At 35.5% G+C, this 23555-nt stretch overlaps 3 protein-coding genes across 5 annotated transcripts in view; 1 reads left to right on the top strand and 2 right to left on the bottom strand.

Annotated features, from left to right (window-relative positions):
* The window catches only part of LOC110671873 (RNA pseudouridine synthase 7), a 29105-nt gene extending 12644 nt beyond the window's left edge, over positions 1 to 16461 (bottom strand). For all 3 annotated transcript variants that reach the window (XM_021834481.2, XM_021834483.2, XM_021834484.2), the window contains exons 1-7: positions 16245 to 16461; positions 16045 to 16088; positions 15871 to 15948; positions 15559 to 15659; positions 15218 to 15305; positions 14296 to 14374; positions 14029 to 14111 (exon numbers count right to left, since the gene is read on the bottom strand). In XM_021834481.2, coding sequence (XP_021690173.2) covers positions 14029 to 14111; positions 14296 to 14374; positions 15218 to 15305; positions 15559 to 15659; positions 15871 to 15948; positions 16045 to 16088; positions 16245 to 16308 — 537 coding nt within the window. In that variant the 5' untranslated portion in view covers positions 16309 to 16461. The remainder of the gene's footprint in view (positions 1 to 14028; positions 14112 to 14295; positions 14375 to 15217; positions 15306 to 15558; positions 15660 to 15870; positions 15949 to 16044; positions 16089 to 16244) is intronic.
* Positions 16462 to 16501: 40 nt separating this feature from the next.
* Positions 16502 to 20447, top strand: LOC110671874 (membrane-anchored ubiquitin-fold protein 3). Its single transcript, XM_021834485.2, has 4 exons — positions 16502 to 16646; positions 16752 to 16980; positions 17649 to 17819; positions 20249 to 20447. The coding sequence occupies exons 2-4, from the start codon at positions 16851 to 16853 to the stop codon at positions 20302 to 20304; spliced, it is 357 nt and encodes a 118-aa protein (XP_021690177.1). The 5' UTR covers positions 16502 to 16646; positions 16752 to 16850; the 3' UTR covers positions 20305 to 20447.
* Positions 20448 to 20698: 251 nt separating this feature from the next.
* Positions 20699 to 23273, bottom strand: LOC110671872 (glutamate-1-semialdehyde 2,1-aminomutase 2, chloroplastic). Its single transcript, XM_021834480.2, has 3 exons — positions 22995 to 23273; positions 22472 to 22645; positions 20699 to 22036 (listed from the first exon to the last, which is right to left on the bottom strand). The coding sequence occupies exons 1-3, from the start codon at positions 23184 to 23186 to the stop codon at positions 20969 to 20971; spliced, it is 1434 nt and encodes a 477-aa protein (XP_021690172.2). The 5' UTR covers positions 23187 to 23273; the 3' UTR covers positions 20699 to 20968.
* Between the last annotated feature and the right edge of the window lie 282 nt (positions 23274 to 23555).

Raw genomic sequence — 23555 nt, 5'->3', positions numbered from 1 at the left:
ATGATTCTGATCTAGACTTACCCATTGCTCTTCGTAAAGGTAAACGTTCATGTACTTACCCTATCTCTTCTTTTGTTTCTTATAATCAATTGTCTTCTTGTTCTCGGTGTTTTGTTACTTCTTTAGACTCTGTTCCTATCCCTAATACTGTTGATGAGGCACTGTCTCATCCTGGCTGGTGTGATGCTATGAAAGAGGAAATGGAGGCTTTAGATGCTAACGGTACATGGGAACTATTGCCTTTGCCCACTGGTAAGAAAGCTATTGGTTGCAAATGGGTATATACAGTAAAGGTAAATCCTGATGGTTCTGTGGCTAGGTTAAAAGCACGCCTTGTAGCAAAAGGATATGCTCAGACAAATGGGGTTGATTACTCTGATACTTTTTCTCCTGTAGCTAAACTTACTTCTATTCGCTTGTTTATCTCTTTAGCAGCTACATATGATTGGCCCCTGCATCAATTGGATATCAAGAATGCTTTCCTTCATGGTGATCTTCAGGAGGAGGTGTATATGGAGCAACCACCTGGGTTTGTTGCTCAAGGGGAGTTGGGTAAAGTTTGTAGGCTTCGGAAGTCTCTTTATGGCTTGAAACAAAGTCCTAGGGCATGGTTTGGGAGATTCAGTGAAGCAGTACAGGAATTTGGTATGCAAAAGAGTAAGTATGATCACTCAGTATTTTATAGGCAATCTGAGGCTGGTCTAATTCTCTTAGTAGTCTATGTGGATGACATTGTCATCACTGGGAGTGACTCTGCAGGTATTTCATCTCTCAAAACCTTCCTCCAAACTCAGTTTCAGACCAAAGACTTGGGATTGTTAAAGTATTTCTTGGGTATCGAAGTTATGAGAAGTAAGAAGGGTATTTTCTTGTCTCAAAGAAAATATGTCATCGATCTATTGACAGAGACAGGAAAATTAGGTGCTAAGCCTTGTAGCGCACCAATGACTCCAACTTTACAATTATTAGCAGGGGATAGTGAGTTGTTTGAAGATCCAGAGAGATACAGGAGATTGGTAGGAAAATTGAACTACCTTACAGTCACTCATCCTGATATTGCTTATGCCGTTAGTGTGGTAAGTCAGTTTATGTCTTCCCCAACTGTTGCTCATTGGGAAGCCTTGGAACAAATCTTGTGTTATCTGAAGGGCGCTCCAGGAAGAGGTTTGCTATATGGTAATCATGGGCATTTGAATGTTGAATGTTTTTCAGATGCCGACTGGGCTGGATCTAAGGTTGACAGGAGGTCAACTACTGGATATTGTGTTTTTATTGGAGGAAATTTGGTGTCTTGGAGAAGCAAGAAGCAGAGTGTAGTTTCTCGATCTAGTGCTGAATCCGAATACAGAGCCATGGCACAATCAGTATGTGAGGTAATGTGGATACTTCAATTACTAGATGAGACAGGTTTTAAGACCTCCCTGCCTGCGAAATTGTGGTGTGATAATCAAGCTGCTCTTCATATTGCTTCTAATCCGATGTTTCATGAGCGGACCAAACATATTGAGATTGATTGTCACTTTATTCGTGAAAAGATTCAACAACAGATCATCTCAACAGGACACATCAAAACTGGAGAGCAGTTAGGAGATATTTTCACAAAAGCTCTGAATGGAGCTAGAATTGACTACATTTGTAACAAGTTGGGCATGATTAACATCTATGCTCCAACTTGAGGGGGAGTGTTATGGAAAGTCAATCACTATATTATGGAAAGTCAATCACTATATTATTTCTCTATATATTTTGTATTCTGTATTCCTATTTAGGATTTCTTATTTAGGATTTCTTCCTAATTAGTAGAACACAATTATAGGAATCAATTGTATATATATACCCATGTACAGATTAATTGAAATCAATGAGAATCATCTCTTTCTACACAATTGATGACATCAAAGGAATTAGCCCTAATTTTTGCATGTATAGGATCATTTTAGAAGATAACTGCAAATCATCCATTGAACATCAAAGGAGATTAAATCCAAACATGATGAGTTGGTCAAGAAGAAAATTCTTAAGTTGCTAGTCTTGTACATGTTATCCCAAAGAAAGGTGGCATAACAATGGTAAAAAATGAGAGTAATGAATTGATTCCTACTAGAACAATTTTTAATTGGAGAACGTGTATAGACTACAGAATATTAAATAATGCCACAAGAAATGATCATTTTTCACTCCCTTTTATAGACCAAATGTTAGAGAAACTTCCTAGACATTCATATTTTTGCTACTTGGACGGATACTCGAGGTTTTTCCAAATCTCTATTCATCCAAGTGACCAGGAGAGAACAACTTTTGCACATTCATAAGGAATCTTTGCTTACAGAAGAATGTCATTTAGCTTGTAAAATGCTCTAGATACCTTTCAAAGGTGTATGATGACAATCTTTTCTGATTTTATTGAGGATATCATGGAGGTGTTTATGGATGATTTTTCAGTTTATGGTTCTCCATTTGATATTTGTTTGGTTAATCTCTCTAAGGTTTTACAACGATGTGCAGATACTGATCTAGCTTTAAATTGAGAAAACTGTCATTTTATGGTCCAATAAGAGATTGTGTTAGAACATTTAGTGTCCAGTAGAGGTATAGAAATTGACAAAGCCAAAATTGAAGTAATTGAAAAGCCTTCACCCACTAATGTCAAAGGAGCTAGAAGTTTTCTGGGACATGCCAGATTCTACAAGCATTTCATTAAAGATTTTTCAAAGACAGTAAAACCTTTGTCAAATTTGTTGAGTCATGATGTGTCATTTCTATTGGACCAAAAATGTCTTGATGCTTTTTACAGGTTGAAGAAAGCCTTGACTTCTGCACCAATTATGTAACCACCAGACTGGACTTTACCTTTTGAAATCACGTACGATGCCAGTGATTATGTCATTAGTGCAGTTCTTGGTCAGAGGAAAGAAAAGAGAACTTATGCTATCTACTATGCAAATAGAATATTGGATAAAACTCAAATCAACTATGCAACCACTGAAAAAGAGTTCTTGACAATTGTTTTTGTACTTGAGAAGTTCAAATCCTATGTGGTTGATTCAAAAATGATTGTGTTTATTGATCATGGTGCCATTAGATATCTACTCCATAAGAAGGAAGCTAAGCCTAGACTGATTAAATAGATTCTATTGTCATAAGAATTTGATTTGAGTAGTTTAAAGGTTGACAATGAAAAATTGGATAAAGTTCCCATTGATAAATTTTTTATAGATGAACAGCTGCTAAGTTGCCATGGCATGCTGATTTGGTTAATTACTTGTCATGTGGAGTATTGCCTGTTAGTATGAATTGGCAACAAAAGAAAAGTTCTATACATGGAATGATCCATTACTTTTGAGAAGGTGTAGTGATGGGCTGATTAGAAGGTGTATTCCTGATGAAGAGATTGAGAGTGTTATGCATCATTGCCATCCAAATGATTATGGGGGACATTTTGGTGTTTCAAGGACAGCTAGTAAGGTTTTACAAGCTAGTTCCTTTTGGCCTAATTTGTTTAAGGATGTGAGAGCCTTTGTGCCGAAATGTGATAAGTGTCAAAGAAGTGGGAATTTGTCAAAAAGAGATGAAATTCCCCAACATGAAATCCTAGAACTTGAATTATTTGATGTATGGGGAGTTGATTTCATGGGATCATCTTCTTATGGCAATAGGTACATATTATTTGGAGTTAATTATGTATCAAAGTGGGTAGAAGCCATTGTAACTCCAACTAATGACGCAGAAGTTGTAGTCAAGTTCTTAAAGAAGTTTGTTTTGGGCAGAATTGGAGCTCTTAGACCAATTATTAGTGATGGAAGTACTCATTTTTGTAATAGAGAATTCAAAACCTTATTGAGAAAATATGATGTGATACACAAGGTAGCCACACCATATCATTTCCCAAATATCTAGTCAAGTTGAGATTTCCGACAGAAAGCTTAAACATATTTTGGAGAAAACAGTCAATAATTCTAGGAAGGATTGATTCATTAAATTGGATGATGCTTTATAGGCATACAAAACTGCTTACAAGACACCTATAGGCACCACACCTTTTAAGTTGGTGTATGGTAAATTTTGTCATTTACCTGTGGAGCTAGAGCATAGAGCTTATTGGGTCATTTGTGCCTTGAATTTTGACATGAAAACAGCGGGTGAGAAAAGATTGCTACAACTTAATGAGCTTGACAAGTTGATATTAGATGCCTATGAAAATGCTCGTATTTACAAGGAAAGAACAAATGTTTGGCATGATAGGCACGTTAAAAGAAAGGAATTTAAAGAATGTGATTCAGTTTTACTGTTTAATTCTAGGTTGAAATTGTTTTCTAGAAAACTTAAGTCAACATGGATTGGTCCTTATAGAGTTTATAAAGTTTTTACACATGGAGCAATTGAGATTTGGAATGAAAAATCTGAGACTTTTAAGGTAAATGGTCATAGATTGAAGTATTATGTTACATAAGAACCAATTGAGGGAGCTAATTTTTGCAACCTTTTGGATCCCACACCTCATAGTAATGAGTCAAGGGTTAAGCAAATGACCATAAACTAACGCTTTTAGAAGGACCCCAAATTCTTTACCTTAACTTTATTTCAATTATTTTTAATTTGGTTTGTTTTATTTTGCTTTGTTTTATTTTGTTTTGCTCTGTTTCACCCCTAGCTTAAAGTGTTGATATTGTTCAATGAAAATCTTTTCTGTTGTTGCTAATTCATATCAATAGGCAATACTCCACAAGACAAGTAATCAACCAAAGCAGCATATTATGGCAACTTAGCAGTGATTGAAAAGAGCTGTTCATCTAAGAAAAATTCATCAATTGGAACCTCATCCAACTTTTCATTGTCAACCTTCAACCTGCTCAAATTGTCTGCAACTACGTTTTCTGTTCCTTTTTATCTGTAATTTCCAAATCAAATTCTCGTAACAATAGAATCATTCTAATCAGTCTAGGCTTAGCTTCCCTCTTATAGAGTATATATCTAATGGCAGCATTATTTGTAAACACAATCACTCTTGAATCAACCACATAGGATCTGAACTTCTCAAGTGCAAAAACAAATACCATGAACTCTTTCTCAGTGATTGCATAGTTGATTTGAGCTTTATCCAATGTTCTACTTGCATAATAGATAGCATAAGCCCTCTTATCTTTGCTCTTACCAAGAACTGCACCAATGGCAAAATCACTGGCATCTCACATGATTTCAAAAGGTAAAGTTCAGTTCGGTAATTGCATAATTAGTGCAGAATGCAAAGCTTTCTTTAACCTACAAAAAACATCAAGACATTCTTGGTCAAATAGAAATGATACATCATGACTTAACAAATTTTATAAAAGATTTGCTATCTTTGAAAAATTTTTAATGAAACGCCTGTAAAATCTGGTGTGTCCCAGAAAACTTCTAACTCCTTTGGCATTAGTGGGTAGAGACATCTTTTCAATTACTTCAATTTTGGTTTTGTCAACTTCTATACCTCTACTGAACACCAAATGTCCTAACACAAATCCTTCTTGGACCATAAAGTGACACTTTTCCTAATTTAAAACTAGACATTGTTGCAAAACCTTAGAGAGATTAGCTAAACAAATATCAAATGAAGAATTATAAACTGAAAAATCATTCATAAAAATCTCCATGATATCCTCAATAAAATCACAGAAGATTGCCATCATACACCTTTGAAAGTTAGCTAGTGCATTGCACAAGCCAAATGACATTCTTCTATAAGCAAAAGTTTCATATGGAGATGTGAAAGTTATTTTCTCTTAATCACTTGGATGAATAGGTATTTAGAAAAACCCTCAGTATCCGTCCAAGTAACAAAAATATGAATGTCTAGCAAGTCTCTCTAATATCTGGTCTATAAAATGGAGTGTAAAATGATCCTTTCTTATGGCATTATTTAATTTTCTATAGTTTATATACATTTTCCAATTAGAGACTGTTCTAATGAGATCAATTCATTGTTCTCATTTTTTATCACTGCTATGCTACCTTTCTTTAGGACAACATGTATGAGACTAACCCATGTACTATCTAAATGAGGATATGATACCTGCAACTAACAACTTAAGGATTTCCTTCTTAACCACCTCTTTCATGTTTGGATTTGATTTCCTTTGAAGTTCAATGGATGATTTGCAGTTATTTTATAAAATGATTATATGCATACAAAAATTAGGGCTAATTCCCTTGATGTCATCAATTGTATAACCTAACAATTTACTATATTGTCTCAAAATCCTAAATAACTTTTCAACCTCTAAATCACTCAAGCTTGCATTAATAATTACTAGATATGTTTCGTTAGGACCAAGGAATGGGTATCGGAGTTGAGAAGGAAGTTGTTCAAATTTTACCTTAGGTGTATCTTCCTAACTCCGCCTCAGTAGTTTGCGCTTAGCCGGTCCCAAACCCGGATAAAGGAGGAGGATTGCGGTAGGTGACAATTAGCTTAAAAATTTCGTCACACCTTTATGATATGGATTCAAATGATATAAATGTTGGAGCGTCCTCTACTAATGACGCGCTACATCGGAGCCCAAGTGTAGTGAGAAATATGCAAGGGTGTAGGGCGTTCACCGAAAGCAACGCGCCATGCTGGCGCCCGGGTGTGGTGTTAAGTGAGCAAGGGTTCCCACATAATGGACGGGTGTGGATAAAGAAGTTAATCCATAGGACAGACAGTAGAACAGATAGTGGAATAGAACACAAGATAGACATAGAAAACAATAGAAGATATCATAAAAGGAGACCAATTAGGAAGGAACAGGATAGGAGAAGGATCAGGGTTGGTACTTGAAATGTTGGATCACTTACAGGAAAATTAATGGAGCTTGTGGATACCTTGGAAAGGAGAAGGGTGAATATTGCTTGCATTCAGGAGACTAAATGGGTAGGAGAAAAAAGTAAGGAAGTGGGTAATTCAGGGCACAAACTGTGGTTTACCAGAAATGAGAGAAACAAGAACGGAGTGGGCATAATCATAGACAGGACATTGAAAGACGCAGTAATAGCTGTGAAAAGAGTAGGAGATAGAATTATACTAGTAAAGCTAGTACTAGAAGAAGAAACAATAAATATAGTTAGTGCTTATGCCCCACAAATAGGACTAAACAGTGAGAGTAAACAAAGATTTTGGGAAGATATGGATAATTTAATGCAAAGCATACCGAATGAAGAGAATGTTTTCATTGGTGGAGATTTGAATGGACATGTAAGAAGTGATAGACAAGGGTATGAGAATGTTCATGGAGGTTTTGGTTTTAGCAGTCAAAATGAGGAGGGAAAAAGCATCCTGAATTTTGCTATGGCATACGATTAATACTAGCAAATACCTACTTTACAAAAAAGAGAGTCACATTTAGGACTTTCAAAAGTGGGCAACATAGAAGCCAAATCGACTTCCTCTTAACCAGGAAGAGAAATAGAGCTATATGCAAGGATTGCAAGGTCATTCCAGAAGAGGCTTTAACAAGTCAAAATCGGTTGGTGGTCTTAGATGTCAAATTTAAGAATAGTTCAAGTAAGGTCAGAAGAAATAGTGTAGCTCGAACAAAGTGGTGGGAGTTCAAAGGAGTAAAGCAAATGAAGTTCAAAAATGAGCTTCTAAAGTCTGAAGTATGGAAACTGGATATGGAGGCCAATGATATGTGGATACAGATGGCATCAAAGATTAGAGAAGTAGCTAGAAAAGTACTTGGAGAGTCTAAAGGACATGGACCATCCTCAAAAGAGAGATGGTGGTAGAAAGCGGAAGTACAAAAGGCAATGAAGAGAAAAAGGGAATGATATAAGAAATTACCTAAATGTGATAATAATGAGACATATGAACAGTACAAGATAACAAAGAAAGAGGCAAAAAAGGCAGTTAGTCAAGCAAGAGCACAGGCCTTTGAAAAGTTATATGAGAAACTTGGAACGAAAGAAGGGGAGAAAGATATTTATAGATTAGCAAGGATGAGAGAAAGGAAATGTCAAGATCTCAATCAAGTTAGGTGCATTAAGGATAAAGAAGGAAAAGTATCGGTGAAAAATGAGGACATTAAAGAAAGATGGAGAAATTATTTTAATGATCTCTTTAATAATAGTCAAAATGGTAATAGCGTGAATATAGAATATAGAACAATAGAAAAGAATGCGAATTATACTAGAAGGATTAGATCTTTAGAAGTAAAGGAAGCACTTAAGAGAATGAAAGTGGGTAAAGCCTGTGGACCTGGTGAAATACCAATTGAAGTGTGGAAGTGTTTGAGAGATATGGGAGTGGCATGATTAACTAAATTATTTAATAAGATTCTAAACTCAAAGAAAATGCCTGATGAATGGAGGAAGAGTATTTTAGTACCTATTTTTAAAAATAAGGGAAACATACAGAGTTGCTCAAACTATAGGGGAATTAAACTCATGAGCCATATTATGAAGTTGTGGGAAAGAGTTGTGGAGCATAGACTACGTCATGATACTTCTATCTCTCTCAATTAATTTGGTTTCATGCCCGGTCGTTCAACTATGGAAGCGATCTTTCTCATTAGAAGCTTGATGGAGAAATATAGAGATATGAAGAAAGATCTACACATGGTTTTTATTGATTCGGAGAAGGCTTATGATAGTGTTCCAAGAGATGTTTTATGGAATGTGTTAGAACAAAAGAGGATATCTATTAGGTACATACAAGTGTTGAAAGATATGTATAAATGAGCAACTACTATTGTGCGCACAGTGGAAGGGGACACAAGAGATTTTCCGATCTCAATTGGATTACACCAAGGATCAGCCATAAGCCCTTACCTTTTTACATTAGTTTTAGATGAATTGACGAAACATATACAAGAGAGTATTCCTTGGTGCATGATGTTTGCGGATGATATTGTTATGATAGACGAGACACGAGAAGGAGTCAATAGAAAGCTAGAACTTTGGAGAAGTACTCTAGAGTTAAAAGGTTTTAAGTTAAGTAGAACGAAGATAGAATACATGCATTGTAAGTTCAGTGAAGGCCAAACTGGTGATAGGGAAGGAGTTAATTTGAATGGAGTGGTACTGTCCCAAAGTAATCACTTTAAATATCTAGGCTCAGTCCTTCAAGTAGATGGGGGATGTGAGGAGGATGTTAGTCATAGGATTAAAGCCGAATGATTGAAGTGGAGACGTGCCACGGGAGTTTTATGTGATCGTAAGATTCCCAATAAGTTGAAAGGAAAATTTTACCGTACAGCCATATGACCGGCTATGTTATATGGTAGTGAGTGTTGGGCACTGAAAGTGTCGTATGCGTCTAAGATAAGAGTTGCAAAGATGAGAATGTTAAAGTGGATGAGTGGCCATACTAGACTAGATAAAGTCCGTAATGAGAGTATTAGAGAAAAGGTAGGAGTGGTGCCAATTAAAGATAAGTTGAGAGAAGGGAGATTGAGGTGGTTTGGTCATGTGAAGCGTAGACATACGGAGCTCCAGTTAGACAAGTAGAGCACATTAGGTTAGAGGATAGAAAGAAAAAAAGGCGTAGACCTAAATTGACTTGGAGGAGAGTAGTACAACATGACCTAGAAATATTACACATTTCTAAGGATTTAACTCAAAATCGTTTAGAGTGGAGAAAGCGAATCCATATAGCCGACCATAAATTTTTTGGATAAAGGCTTAGTTGAGTTGAGTTGAGTTGAGTTAGGTGTATCTTCCTCTTTAAAAGATGGTTGTCTTACTTCACCTCTTTCCACTTGTTCAATTTGAAAAGCTAGTGCTGTAGGATGAGGCAAACTGCTTTCCAAATGTTGAGCAAATGCAGCAACTTGTTGATTGTCATTAGCTATATTTCCTCCATGAACGAGACAATTTGAAAAGAGAGATGATTAAGCATTTTTTTATCAGAAACCTTCTCATTTTTAAACTTTTGGCCTGCCATTCATTAAAATATTAACCCTTGCAAACCCCATTGAGCCTACATTATACCTAAATTTTCTTGAAAACCCTCGTTACTATCTAGCCAATGAACCAAACATTACCACCCTTTTCATGAGAATAATTATGCATAATATTTGGTACTCTATCCAAAAAAAAAAAAAAGACAAAAATAAAAAGGAGAAGAAATGTTTATTTCATGTAAAAAGTGCTACTATATATATGTTGTTCATCTTTGTTATTTTATTTGAAAGAAGTCCACCCTAAGTAATTAAAGGAAATGAGTTTGAAGGTGTTGTTTTTAGGGACAAATACAAAAAGATATATCAGATAAAAAATTAAAGTACCAAAGTTAGTCCCTTCATTATATGCAATTTCCAAACTATGCTGGCACTTGTAATTTTCTCATAGTGTTTTTCTCTCATTTTTTATTATCTAGAAAAAAAATTTACAAATAAAAAGGATTACTTTATATTTTCATATTAAAATATTTTTATACTTTGAATCTCTTTTACCTCTTCTTTGTTAGCCTCATTTTAAGCCCTTTAACCCTAATACAACCCTTAAAGTCCTTCGATCTATTAATTGTACTTGCTTCATTACTAGAGATATGGATAGGAAGTTTGCTTATGGGATTGGAAATATATTCATCAATTCATCAAATTCCATCATTTTACATAGAGATACTTTGGCTATTGATTGTTTTAGAATTCTTTTCGAACATAACTTTCTCTTTTGATTGATTGGTTTGGGATTTTTAGATAATTAAATTGATTAAAGGCTAAGCAATGAAAGTTGATATAAGCATTAGATTCTTTACATCTCAAATGATGGGTATATGAATTGTTAACATGGCTAGATGTAGGTTTGATTGCTTCTAGTAAATGATTTTCATAGCTCTTTAGACAAGGCACCCCAAAAATTTGCATTGTATTTCAAAGTTCACTTGAGGATAAGCAAACACTTGAGTTCGGGAATATTTGACATATGCATACCATATAGTTATTTAGGTTATATTTTATAGTCATTTTATCATTTTATTGATTAATTTTAATTCATTTCATTAGTTATTTAATTATTTTTTCATATTGGTTAATTTTTAGTTTAATTTTGTGAATTTGTTCTTGTTTTATAGGTTAATTTGTGTTTTTGAGGAGTTAGAAGTTAATTGCATGTTTGGAGAATGAAATTCAAGCTCAAAGATGCTAAAAATGAAGTTTAAAAATTAATGAATTTGAAGGTCATTGAAGGTTGCATAAGGAGCTGCACAGTTTATGCAATTCAAATTAAGAAAATAGAAGAAATGCTGAAAACTGTTGAGAGTTGCATAACTTCATGCATGCCCATGCAATCGCTTATGCAAGAGCCTGGGATAATAGCTGCATCATGCCAAGAGTTACACAAGATGTCACACGGCAGTGCAACTATCTATGCACTATCACATAAGGCAAAAATTGAAACACACCGAAAGATGCACAACTTCATGCTCAACTTGTGCACCTGCTTATGCAGTAGACTAGAAAATTTTTCGAGCTCATCAAAAGTCACATAGCCTCCTGCATAACCTATGCACCTACCTATGCAGTATCACGAAGAACCTCTAGAACTTGCCGAAATGCGCACAGGGACCTACATGATCATGCAAACCCGTTTTCACTCATTCTTTCCAGACCTAAATCCGCATAAGATGCTACACAAGCACAGTTCTACCAAACCACCTCAATCTTCCTTCTCTCAACTTATCCTCAATTGGCACCACTCCTACCTTTTCTCTAATACTCTCATTACGGACTTTATCTAGTCTAGTATGGCCACTCATCCACCTTAACATTCTCTTCCCCGCAACTCTTATCTGCGTATATGACTCCTTTAGTGCCCAACACTCACTACCATATAACATAGCCGGTCGTATAGCTGTACAGTAAAATTTTCCTTTCAACTTACTGGGAATCTTGTGATCACATAAACTCCCGTGGCACATCTCCACTTCAACCATCCAGCTTTAATCCTATGACAAACATCCTCCTCACATCCCCCATCTACTTGAAAGACTGAGCCGAGATATTTAAAGTGATTACTTCGGGACAGTACCACTCCATCCAAACTAACTCCTTCCCTATCACCAGTTTGACCTTCACTGAACTTGCAATGCATGTATTCTGTCTTCGTTCTACTTAACTTGAAGCCTCTTGACTCTAGAGTACTTCTCCAAAGCTCTAGCTTTCTATTGACTCCTTCTCGCGTCTCATCTATCAGAACAATATCATCCGCAAACATCATGCACCAATGAATACTCTCTTGTATATGTTTCGTCAATTCATCTAAAACTAATGTAAAAATGAAAGGGCTTATAGCTGATCCTTGGTGTAATCCAATTGAGATCGAAAAATCTCGTGTCCCCTCCCACTGTGCGCACAATAGTAGTTGCTCCTTCATACATATCTTTCAACACTTGTATGTACCTAATAGACACCATCTTTTGTTCTAATACACTCCATAAGACATCTCTTGGAACACTATCATAAGCCTTCTCCAAATCAATAAAAATCATGTGTAGATCTTTCTTCACATCTCTATATTTCTCCAACAAGCTTCTAATAAGAAAGATCGCTTCCATAGTTGAACGACCGGGCATGAAGCCAAATTGATTGAGAGAGATAGAAGTATCATGACGTAGTCGATGCTCCACAACTCTCTCCCACAACTTCATAGTATGGCTCATGAGTTTAATTACCCTATAGTTTGAGCAACTCTGTATGTCTCCCTTATTTTTAAAAATAAGTACTAAAATATTCCTCCTCCATTCATCAGGCATTTTCTTTGAGTTTAAAATCTTATTAAATAATTTAGTTAACCATGCCATTCCCATATCTCCCAAACACTTCCACACTTCAATTGGTATTCCATCGAGTCCACAGGCTTTACTCACTTTCATTCTCTTAAGTGCTTCCTTTACTTCTAAAGATCTAATCCTTCTAGTATAATTCACATTCTTTTCTATTGTTCCATAGTCTATACTCACGCTATTACCATTTTGACTATTTTAAAGAGATCATTAAAATAATTTCTCCATCTTTCTTTAATGTCCTCATCTTTCACCAACACTTTTCCTTCTTTATCCTTAATGCACCTAACTTGATTGAGATCTTGACATTTCCTTTCTCTCTTCCTTGCTAATCTATAAATATCTTTATAGATAGCACTAATTAGGAAAAATCCCAATTTGACTTGAATATAAACCCTTAAATCCGGAACCATCTTTTTACCATTGTTGCTTGAAATTTTACCTTTAAGTGCTTAGTTAAATCTCATTTCATAAATTTTCATTATTAATCTCTCAATTTCTTTATTTAGCCAATTATTAAATTAATCATTGTTTGAATTGAGTTTTGCATTTTCATACCTTAAACTTCATTTTTCCCAAATTTCATATTTGTTTGATTAAATTACACTTTTAGTATAGTTTATTTTACATTAAAAAATCAATTTATAATACAACTCTTCGAGGGAATGATATCTATTTTCTATATAACTTGAACGACCCGTACACTTGCAGTTGGGCCACATCAAGTATTGATGCTATTAATCCTGTGAAAAAGTAACAGAGGCAGCTACTGTCAAGCAAGTGAAATCAGACATGATTTCTTTACAGAATTTGAAATACCTACCCAGCCTAGTACACCATAGCCTAGTATTCATAATTCAGTACTCTGTCAAGCAAGTGAAATCTGACATGATTTCTTTCCAGAATTTGAAATACCCACCCAGCTCAGTAAGCCATAGCCTAGCATTCATAATTCAGTATTTTGTCTAATGAGTAGTCCTTAGATGGTTATTATATTCAAGAATTAAGCTGCCTATATTTAGTGCCGGAAGACATTTCATAATCATTGTGCATTTTCTGCCACAGTATATCTACACAAACAAACACAGATATAGAGATAGAGATAAATAACTCATGTATGCTATATTCATTGCAATAGATTAGATTCATATCAAACATGATGGACTTAGAAAATAGATATTGGTATCCCTTGATTGATGATTGAATACAGAAATAACATGACATGCACGCAGATCTACATTAGCATTTACCAACAATTGCTATTGCAGTTTAGTCCTTAAAAGCTTTACCTCTTGCCTAAAAAAGTCAGCCTTCAAAGCGTTTCTAGCCAATATAAGGAGTCCTGAGACAAGCCGATCTAATCGATGAACCGCTGGCATGATTACGTTAAGGGAAAGATAACTCAGAATGGCAAAATTTCTGGGAAAATATTCCTCCAAAAAATGTCAAAAATAGATTTAGAAAAAAAAAATCAACTCATCAGAAATGAGAACCCCATTGGAATATATTTTATGTATAGTTACTGTTATTGCTCCAAATCACTCATTTTTGGATACGAAATAGAGGTGATAAGCCATGATCAGCCTGAAGAATGCCAACAACAGTGTTTTTACGATATTGACCACAAGGATGCACCTGCATAACAAATATAAACACATACATTCAGCAGCACACAAAAAGCATAATTGATCCATTCCCCCAAGTTAAATCAAACTTTACACACGACGAACACAAGATTTTTAAGGCATTCCTTTAACAAACGAAAGGAGAAAAATCCAACCATGATATCATATAATTTAGAATAAATATAACAAATTTATGGTAAACAACTAATCAATCATATATTGATTAAAAAAAAAAGAAAAAGAAAAAATAAGTCCTAGAGCTAAGAGAAGAAACATGATCCAAAAATAAAAACATTTTGCAGCTGGCTCATTTGAATCATTCTATCACATTTTAAAATTTACTACAACAGTTAAACATGGCATTTAACACCCATCTTGATGACTATGAAGCATAAATTTTATTATAAAGAAAAAGAGGCTGACAAGAATGACACATTTCCACTAAGATCTTTCTTTTTTGAACCTTCGCAGTACATGGAGTAACCATGTTCTTCCTTATGAGTTAATCACACAAAAGAAGGCCTACTTAATATTAATTTAACGTGTTTATACATGTTTGAGAGAAAGAAACAGAAATAGCACATTAAACTAGAATTGCATAATCAGTCATCATCATCATAGCTGAATGATCTTGGCACCCACCTCTTTCTAGCTAACAAAATGCAATTAGTCCAAACAAAAATGGATAGCAAACACTGGATTAGACTATACTATACACACCCCAGAAGCCAGAATCCAACAAAGACACATAAAAGTGATGAACAATTGAAAAATTAACAGCATTTTTCTCTTCTAACCATCAAATAGATTGACAAAACCATAAGAAACAAACCACATGCCTCAACAGACTTACAGGAACAGTTGCTGGCTTGCAAATGGTTACAACATCTGGATCTTTTTGAAGGATAGAAACATCCCAAGCCATCACTGGAGGTTCATGCCTACAACCTTTGCCACATCAATTGAAAGATTGATAACTTCTAAATACAACTTGAACCAGAATGATTAAACCTTGTCATAAAGATTATCTTAGAAGGAAAGTAAGCAAAGAAAAAAAAAACAATCTATGGAATTGCATTTGCTTATTACACAGGACCTAAAAGGGCTCTAGTTAATCTAAAAAGTTATTCAAGAAGGGCATATTTATTCACATAGATCATGGAAATTGAAATAGAAGAATTAAGCATTGCACACCTGTGTAAGAAGTGGCTTATCTTTTGAGAAGGCTTAACTATGTAGGAAACAGGCACCATCTCTCCATCAACTTGTATCCGTCCACATTTGACAGCACTAACCTACAGTACTCACACAATTATTTAACTCAAAACATCGCCACACAAAATCGACATGAACATAATCACTTAACACACATCTGATTTAAGAAAAAAAAATAAAATTTAATCATTTAAATGAAAATTATACATCAAACAAACTGAAAAAAGCTAAGGGCCTTTGATACAACCAATTAACAAACATGGAGCCTAATGAGCAGTCTACTAGTCTTACATAGTAATCATAAGGTCGGCCCTTGAACTCTTCTGCGAACAAATCGACGATGGTCTTTCCCGCCCAACGATTTTTAACCTGTATAAAACAATCATTGGGGGACAAAGGAGAGCATAATTAGGGTTTTGTAAGAGGGAAACGTCTAAATTCTGTACGAAGAGAGTAACGACTAACATAAGAAATGAACTCGAAGTAGTAAGGTCTCACGTGCCGCCTCCCTGCACAATTCACGCAAAAAAAAAATGGTAATCATTTTCGAAAAAGAAAATTAAGTTGCGTTGGAGAATTTTGAACGGTACGATTGGTTATCAAGTGGAAGATACTCTCAAATGGAATGAAATAATTTCATTTTCATTCGGAAATGAAAAGATTACCGTTGAGAAAGATGTAATCGTCTTTCTCCGGTGGGTTGGCTGGTGTTTGCCACACTATCTCCATCTCCTTTTCGTTTTCTTCTTCCCCGCCAGAAGTAGGTAACGGGTAGTGCTGGTGGACTGGTGGGGAGTGGACTACAACTTAAAACGGCACGTCGTGGTGTTCAAGTAACATACAGACGTCGTCGTATTCATATTCGGTTTGGTTTGGAAAAGACCAGGCATTTCGGCTTCGGGAATTAAGAACATCAAAAGCAGCAAAATAAAACTACGTCGTTTCGTGTTGGTATGTCCTCTTCAGTTTACCAACAAAGCAGCACGCTTATCTTTTCAAAATCAGCCGTAAAAGAAAAACTCGATAAAGGCGTTTGTCTCGCATAGCCAGCCGGAAAATCTAAAGAGGTCTGCTTTAATTTCCTGTTGCTTTATAAACAGTATACAAATCATTGATCAATTGTTTAATTGAAGGTTCAGATCTATTAAACTTGTTGGATTTTGAAAATTCAGGGTCAAAATTTGATGAGCTTATCCCTGATCAATTCAGAAAGCAGAGTCGTAGTACGTGAAAGTAATTGATTGGTAGATAGGAGAAGAAAGTCGAGTCAAATGCCGGAAGAGGATTTAGTTGACATAAAGTTTAGGCTTTATGATGGGTCTGATATCGGGCCGTTCCGATACTCATCGGCCTCGACGGTGGATATGCTTAAGCAGAGAATTATATCCGATTGGCCCAAAGGTTTATCAGCTATCTCGCTCTCTTCGCTATTTCTCTTTGAATTGAGTGTTTTGGGCTCTTTCTCTTTTTGGATCTTTTGTTTGACTATTGCTAATTTAATTGCCTATACCCAATACTTGAAGTGTCATATATTTTTATCTGATTTCCCACCTTTGGGGATTTTTTTTTTTTCCGAAAATTTTGATAGTTTAGCAGAATTTATATCAATAATTGCATAATCTGGAAAATGTGTGTGTGCGCGTCCTAAAGAAAATATTAGGACTTACAGCTCCAAATTTGGTCAGATAGTTTGATTTAAATGTTCTGTAAACAACAGAAGCCTTCGAAACTATGAGACTCTACGAACTGAAGGAGTAAGAACATGCAGGTGGGATCATGTATACAACAGAATGCTTGGAAACTATGATGTAACACAAGGGGAACCCTCTGTTTTGCTTTGCTCAAACTATGCTCATCCATGTGAACTCTGCTTTGCCAATGCTTTTTCCTCCTGTAACAGGAAAGCACAATCAAGTGTTAAAAATGGATAGGTAGAAAAAGATAATAGGTCTCTTCCGGCTTGGAAACTGAATTGCGCGATAGGAATATCTTTCATCTAACATGTTTCTCTTTCTTGGTGTTTGAGATATATTTTTCTCAATGCCTTCTTCTTTGACATTCTTTCTTAGGTAAAACAGTTGCTCCAAAGGCACTGAACGAAGTGAAATTGATTAGCTCTGGTAAAATTTTGGATAACAACAAAACTGTTGGCCAGTGTAGAACACCTTTTGGCGAAGTTGCCGGGGGAATCATCATTATGCATGTTGTTGTACAGCCATCTCTAGCAAAAATGAAAACAGGTATCTCCTGTCTTAATCATCTTCCGACATAACTTCCTGTCTTTCCTCTCAATTATTATGTAGATTAGTTCAGTGGTTATTTATGGACTTGTTGTTATTGAATGAAATGGTCTACCAGCTGATTTTTTGCACTTGGGTATTTGCTGAGAGCTGAGTGATTTCAAATATTTAAGCCAGTGTTTTAGCTGGCAATTCCACATTCATTCATTTTATGTGTATGTTGTGATAGACAGTTTTTTGATTTACGTAGAGGTTTCACATTAGTAGAGTGGCATGGTTCAGACAGTATTTGGGTACTTGACAATTTTGGAATGTTGAACATTTTCAATTTTATGTCGATGAGGAGGATACATGTCTAAAATGAGAAAACTTTTTAAGTTAAATAAATGTTATGTGGACTTGACTGGATAGGTTCTAATCTAAGTCCCATTATGAGAGGGCTGCTTTCTTCTACTTTTCATTTTCTCTTGCATTTTCCTTGCCATGTAGTATGTTTCCAAATTTATCTGCAGAACACATTTCTAATGAACAGGGACGCCCAAAATTATAGCTATCTAGAATGTAATAATGAAATGTGACTAAAAACAATGTCATTTCAATGGTGAATTCCATCAGGTTATTACCTTCTGAGTCCTTTGGCAGAAATGGTGTCATTTATTTCCTCTGGGTTGAAGAATACGTTTAACAGATATTTCTAGTTTGTTATTAACTCATCTCTGTGGGTAGTGATTGCAGCAGACCTGGGGACTAGTTCTAAGTGCCATTATCAGAGGGCCGCTTTCTTCTACTTTTGGTTTTCTCTTGCATTGTCCTTGCCTTGTATCATGTTTCCAAATTTATCTGCAGAACACATTTCTAATGAACAGATGAGGCCCAAAATTATAACTATCTAGTCTGAAATAATGAAATGTGACTAAAAACAAAGTCAGTTCAATGAAAACCTGAATTCCATCAGGTTATTACCTACTGAGTCATTTGGTGGAAATGGTGGCATGTGTGTCCTCTGAATGGAATAATAAGTTTAACAAATGTTCCTAGTTTGTTGTTAACTTATCTCTGTGGGCAGTGATTGCAGCAGACCTAGGGACTAGCAAGTCTATTGGTGGAATTTCATTGGATACTAACAATGTGGCAATTGTACTTTCTTCGTTCAGAATTTTCATTTTCCTGAAAGACTTCTCCTCATTCACTGGGAAACCCTTTATTTTCATTTAGTTGTCTGATGGTCAAGTGCTTCTGTCTAGAGTCTCTGGTCAAGTAAATTCCATTAGGTGGGAACTTTTAGGGTGGAAATTATTAGTTAGGACCAGATATAATGCTTCTTACAGAGACCAACCATTTTGCTTGTAATGAAAGTCTGAAACTGTTTTAAGCGTGGTTTTCAGAACCGGACCACTGACCGGTCTGTTCTAGTTTTGAAATGGGTTTACTTAAAAAGAAAAAAAAAAAAAAAAAAAAAAGGCAAGAAGAAAGAGCAACCTTGCACTTATTGGGTGTTGAACCCTTGACTTGTTAAAGAAGAATTCCTCCTTTTACCGCCTATCCACATCCCATCATTTGCTGTAATTGTGTAAATAATATATTTATTTACTTTAGATGAAATTATACATTTTTAATTTTATTAGTATAAATTTTTATCTATTTATTATTATATAGAATTTAGATAAATTAATATTTATATTTTATTGGTATAAAATTTCTTATTGTAAAAATTTTATTCTAATTGTTTGTTATTATAAAATATTATTATTAAAAGTTAAAAATTCTAAATATTTATTTTAAATTACTTTTAATAAAAAAATTACAATTAAAATTTACCTAGCTTTATTTCAATAATTTTTAATAAAATATATTGTAAAAATAAACTATTATAATTTTTGGAGAGAAATAATTTTATAATATGTTTTTAATATATACCGGTTCAAATCCGATTCAATCTCGGTTGAACCTTTAACATTTAACTCTCTACCTTCACTAGTTCTCAGAGCAGGCCAGGTCTAAAAACTATGGTTTGAAGTGTTCTATTCCATGCTCCTGAAGCATGTCCTACGGTATACTTCTTAATATTAACATATATGTGTCTCTCTGTTGACATGCCAAATGACTAGTTCCTTCTTCAGCTGTTGGAGTCCTTAGGGACATTAACTAGTTAACTTCTTAATTTGTCATCAGTCGTTGATCAGCCTGGAACATTGAAATTTTTCTTTTCCTGATATTGTAGAAATCCATTCATGCATCTAATTCCCTTTTGTGCCATATTGCACTCAAGTTGAATTTGATTATGTGAAAACTTATCATTTTGGTATTGTTTGTTTCTTAAAGCTTTTAGGACTATCACTTGAAGACTGATTGAGTTGTTGATTTCTTGTTTTTCTTTAAGCTGCTCAAAGCTCTCATGTTGACAAATTCTTGTTGACTTTTTTGAACAGAAAAGAAGATTAATAATTCTCCCAGGAAACTTGTGTGCTCATGTTCCATTTTATGAAGGCAAATATGTAGATATCTGGGGAAATGCTTTTAGGTACAGTAATTGTTTTCTTTCAACATCCCATGTTGGATGTTGCAGTATTCATGTGCACAAAGTACTCAAGTATCAAAAAGTGTTGATGTGTTCATATTTTTCCTTGAGCCTTCTCTTCATCCTTGGTTTGTTATTTCAAGACCTAAAATGCTTTGTAGCAGTAACAAAAAGTTTTATAGTCTCATTGATGTAAGGACAAGATCCACAATCAAATTTCAAAGATAAATACACGTCTCAAACTGTTAATAATGCTATGGCAAGATCAACAATTTGTGATTTGATTTATTGGAGTTGCACAGTCAATGCGTTGTAATTGAAAAAAGTTGTTCATGCCAACTTGAGAGTTGGTGCTGGAAAATATGAGAATTATGACAAGCCAATATCATAAAAAAGCCTTAGAAGCGAATGATACATAGAATTACAAACATCAAAACGTTCTGATCGCCTGGGGAAAAAATACAAACTCTTACCGGGCAGAAGTGATCAAAGTAAATTTGACGATTCATTCATAGAAAGGCTATGGTGTCTCTAATGGTGATGGTATGCCAATGGAAAAGTGGGGTCACATGCGAAATGAAAGAGGATAAAAGAGGTTGGGACCTAGGCCAGCGATACAAAGATTTAAAATCTAAATCCGACGGAAAACTTTATCGGCTGCTGTTATTGTATGTTGGATGTCTTCAGCAGAATGTGCCAAGCTTGTAAATCCAGCCTCAAATTGTGAAGGCGCAAAGTATACACCTTCCTCCAGCATTCCTTGGTAAAACCTGGCAAATTTTGCAGTGTCACTTTTCTTTGCATCACTGAAGTTGTAAACGGGTCCTTCTGTGAAGAAAAAGCCAAACATCCCACTGATATGCCCGCCACACATAGCATGCCCAGCCCTCTTGCCAGCATCCAGAATTCCTTGCACAAGTTCACCTGTGATCTTATCCAAGTATTCATAACTTCCTGGTTCCTGCAACCGCTTTAGGGTGTGTATCCCTGCAGTCATTGCCAATGGATTCCCACTCAAAGTCCCAGCCTGATACATTGGTCCTGCAGGTGCAACCATCTCCATAATCTCCCTCCTTCCCCCATATGCACCAACTGGTAGACCCCCACCAATGATCTTCCCCAGCGTTGTTAGATCAGGTGTTATGCCAAAATACTCCTGAGCTCCACCGTATGACAAACGGAATCCAGTCATAACTTCATCGAATATTAGAAGTGCATTATTTTCTTTGGTTATCCTGCAGATGGCATCAAGGAATTCTGGTTTAGGTGCAATAAAACCAGAATTTCCAACAACAGGTTCGAGTATTATTGCTGCAATCTCTCCTTTATTTGCCTCAAAAAGTTTTTCCACTGCGGCCAAGTCATTGAAGGGGGCTGTTAGAGTTTCATAGGTTGCTGCTCTGGGGACACCAGGAGAGTCTGGCAGACCTAATGTAGCAACACCACTTCCTGCCTTGACAAGGAAAGGATCAGCATGGCCATGGTAACAACCCTCAAACTTGATAAGCTTCTCCCGTCGAGTGAAGGCACGGGCTAGGCGAAGCACACCCATGCAAGCCTCTGTGCCTGAATTGACGAATCGTACCATTTCTATGCTTGGAACTGCTTTGATCACCATCTCTGCTAATACATTCTCTAGAAGACAAGGGGCACCAAAGCTGGTACCTTTCTTCATCGTTTCAGCCAAGGCTGCAAGTACCTGTAGATAAATGTTAGTCTGGACGATTTGAAAATAGTTTTGAAGGGTGTTCAAAAATTTCGCCGCCAATGTGAGAGACATCAATGTGCATGACAAAAAAGAAATAGCAAAACGGTTTGTTTGCCATGATAAAGCTCCTTTCATAAATTTGAGTAAAACGCATAATAATGATCATTCCTTCACTCAATTGCTGCGTTTTCTTACAAAAGAAAAGGGCTAACAACATGTGAAATCCTATCTTTACTAATTGGCCATTTCTCTCAAATTAGAAATTTAAGTTCTCTCCAGCCCCATGTAGAAAACAAGTTTCTCCTTGAAAAAATTAAATTTCAGTCCTGCTCAGTCATAATCTTCCAGTGCCAAGATTGTAACCAAAGTACAGCATTCATTGATCGGGAAATCAAAAAAATAATAGTAAGGGAAGAAAAATAGAACCTGATCATCCGCATGACCAATTATTGCTGGACCCCAAGAACCAACATAGTCAATGTACTCATTGCCGTCAATGTCCCACATGCGAGAGCCCTTCACAGAATCCATCACTATAGGTTGTCCACCAACGGATTTAAAAGCCCGTACCGGTGAATTTACACCTCCCGGCATCAGCTCCTGCCCAAAGAATTACACGATTCAACAATCAGACAATGCTAAACAAATTTCACCTTGGGGTTTAAATGGAAAAATTCAGAGAACAGACAGAGAGATTTCATCCAAGCAAGTTTCTAGAGACCAATAATCCTAACATTTCAAATACCACACTTACCTCAAGCACGTAGAACTAGATATTACATACTGTATTGGTACATCAATAAAATAATATTGATTTTCAATTTCAATTGAATCTGAGGCTATGGAAATGAAAAATTGGGATTACAGATTTTTTTTAATTTATCGACACTGTTAACAGATTCAGAACTTAGACCCACTAACAGAAATAAGAAAGTCACGAAGATATTACCTTGGCTACATTGAAAGCTTCTTCGGATTTTTTGATTGTGTAATTCTTCATCTCTTCCACAGAGAGCGCCATTTTCACGCTACAACAAGACGATCTCCATGAAGGATTTCCTCTCTTTCTTTGGGAGAGATTCCCAGTAGAAGAACATGATAGCCCTAATCCAATTCCGACTCCAGTGATCGTAGCAGCCATTTTGACCGTAACTTATCAGTTGTCACCTCCGTCTGCGTTCGGTCAAGAAGATAAAGTGATTGAAGGAGATTGCAGCAGCCAATGAAATAGCATCGGAGTTTATATAGGGGCTGTATCCCTTACTGTCCGGGTCGGTTCGATCCAGAGTCATTCGATTACTAATCCGACTCCGACAAGATAAATAAATATGTACGTTATTAAAGTTTTCATATGGCAGTAAATTATAAATTTTTTTAATAATAATAAGTTATTTAATAATATAAATGAAAAATATATAAAATAAATAAATAATTTTTTATTTTAAATTATATAAAGTAAAATAATATTTTTTTAATGAAGGAGAAATATTATTTTTAATAAATTAATGTT

This window comes from Hevea brasiliensis, chromosome 13 (assembly GCF_030052815.1).
Source record: "Hevea brasiliensis isolate MT/VB/25A 57/8 chromosome 13, ASM3005281v1, whole genome shotgun sequence".
NCBI lineage: Eukaryota > Viridiplantae > Streptophyta > Magnoliopsida > Malpighiales > Euphorbiaceae > Hevea > Hevea brasiliensis.
This window is presented reverse-complemented; position numbering and strand designations above follow the sequence as displayed.

Excerpts from the sequence above, each read along its gene's own strand:
- LOC110671872 (XM_021834480.2), bottom strand. The coding sequence starts at position 23,186 with ATGGCTGCTACGATCACTGGAGTCGGAATTGGATTAGGGCTATCATGT. Across the intron at positions 22,646-22,994 it reads AAGCTTTCAATGTAGCCAAG|GAGCTGATGCCGGGAGGTGT; the intron begins GTAATATCTTCG and ends TTCTTTGGGCAG. Across the intron at positions 22,037-22,471 it reads TTGGTCATGCGGATGATCAG|GTACTTGCAGCCTTGGCTGA; the intron begins GTTCTATTTTTC and ends ATTTATCTACAG.
- LOC110671874 (XM_021834485.2), top strand. The coding sequence starts at position 16,851 with ATGCCGGAAGAGGATTTAGTTGACATAAAGTTTAGGCTTTATGATGGG. Across the intron at positions 16,981-17,648 it reads TATATCCGATTGGCCCAAAG|GTAAAACAGTTGCTCCAAAG; the intron begins GTTTATCAGCTA and ends ATTCTTTCTTAG. Across the intron at positions 17,820-20,248 it reads TCTAGCAAAAATGAAAACAG|AAAAGAAGATTAATAATTCT; the intron begins GTATCTCCTGTC and ends TTTTTTGAACAG.